The following is a 1713-nucleotide window of genomic DNA, read 5'->3' on the forward strand; positions in this document are numbered from 1 at the left end:
TGTGAGGCTGTGACAGCCATGATAAATTTATATTTGATAAGCATGTAGGAATCACGATCTTCATGTAGCAAATAAAAGAGCTTACCGCTAACATCAAAAATCTAAATTTAGTTATCTTCGTCACTAAATAATGCTATGCAACAGCGCTCTTGCAAGTCTGCGAACAGCACCGTGAGTGCAAGTTTAATCTTTCTTAATTTAGTATGGTAGCACTGAACTAACATAATCTATATTGGATCTCCTTTTCCTTTTGGCTTTTGTGATTTGACAACCCCACCCCAACCATACCGTGCGTGGCTGCTTGTCAAGAACATCAGTCAAAGAAAGCAAACTCATGAGATTTTAATAGCATAATTGTATATGTTTGTACTCAAGATTATATAAAACATGCCGAAAAATAAAGGAAAAGGAGGTAAAAACAGGAGAAGGGGTAAGAACGAGAATGAAACTGAGAAGCGTGAATTAGTATTCAAAGAAGACGGACAGGAGTACGCCCAAGTCACAAAGATGCTCGGTAATGGCCGCTTGGAGGCCATGTGCTTCGATGGCACAAAACGTCTTTGTCATATTCGAGGGAAGCTAAGAAAAAAGGTATGGATAAACCAAGGTGACATCATACTGATAGGCCTACGAGATTACCAAGACGCTAAGGCAGATGTCATCCTAAAGTACACTCCTGACGAGGCAAGGAATCTGAAGACGTACGGAGAGTTCCCAGAAACAGTGCGCATCAATGAGACTGTGGTTTATTCTGTGGATGGTCTGGATGAGGACATTGAATTCGGCGATGAAGTTAGTTCAGAAGATGAAGCTGATGCGGTAGATGCTATATGAGAACATCAACCTATATTTATATTGTTTACAGTAAGTCCGTGTACATTGTTTCCCTGTTATGAATAAACATGACTTGGTGATTTTAGTGATCAAAATTGTTTCATGAACCACATTTTAAATTGTCTAGAACTGTCTGCGTATTTCATAAAAAAAAACTTGTAGTTAACTTGTTATTTATTTCTATCACAAACAACATCATAATATTGTGCAACATTCCTTAGATTAATCATGCACCTCTTACTTGCTATTGTTTCACCAAGTTTTAAGGAATGTATATAAATTAAACATAAAACCAAACCTGATTGTAATTATTTATTTCTGATTAGCAGACATTAACAAGTTGTGTGTGCTCTTTATTAAATATGCAACTTAGTAATGCATAAAAGGTTTACACTAACATAAATATTTACTCTTCTAATAATAATTTTGGCTCTGATCACTACTACTCTTTGCCAATAAATGGCTCTCATATTCAATGAGTAAATTTACAAAAGTTTAGCATGTTTCCAAGTACCTAAAACTAAGTCGACACTTCACTCTGGCAGATGTCCCATTTTTATTCTAATTTGTTAACAAGAATAAAATTATTGAACCATTAATTGAATGTTTATATTGGAACTTTACATTGATTTATTTATTCATAAACAGTGGAAAAATAAACAAACAACAAAACTTACTAAGTACCTATAGGTAAAAAATTTGGCCCAAATTGTCATCAATGTGCAAAGTGCCCAGAAAGGCTGGCCGTAATATCCTCACTATTGCAATACTTATACTCTACGCAAAATAGTGGTTAGCCCTGTGGTCGCTAGAAACCTGTATTGAAGCTGGATTTAGGGAATCTGAATAACATATTCTCAGTATTTAAGATGTCATAAT

At 35.2% G+C, this 1713-nt stretch overlaps 1 protein-coding gene across 1 annotated transcript; it reads left to right on the top strand.

The window, feature by feature from the left end:
- The first annotated feature begins 253 nt into the window (after positions 1-253).
- LOC134742074 (eukaryotic translation initiation factor 1A, X-chromosomal) lies at positions 254-1131 on the top strand. The gene has a single exon (XM_063675006.1). It carries the CDS (start codon positions 388-390, stop codon positions 832-834), a length of 447 nt encoding a protein of 148 aa, XP_063531076.1. The 5' UTR covers positions 254-387; the 3' UTR covers positions 835-1131.
- Positions 1132-1713: the final 582 nt, after the last annotated feature.

The sequence above is a fragment of the Cydia strobilella genome, chromosome 6 (assembly GCF_947568885.1).
Source record: "Cydia strobilella chromosome 6, ilCydStro3.1, whole genome shotgun sequence".
In the NCBI taxonomy this organism is placed as follows: Eukaryota; Metazoa; Arthropoda; class Insecta; order Lepidoptera; family Tortricidae; genus Cydia; species Cydia strobilella.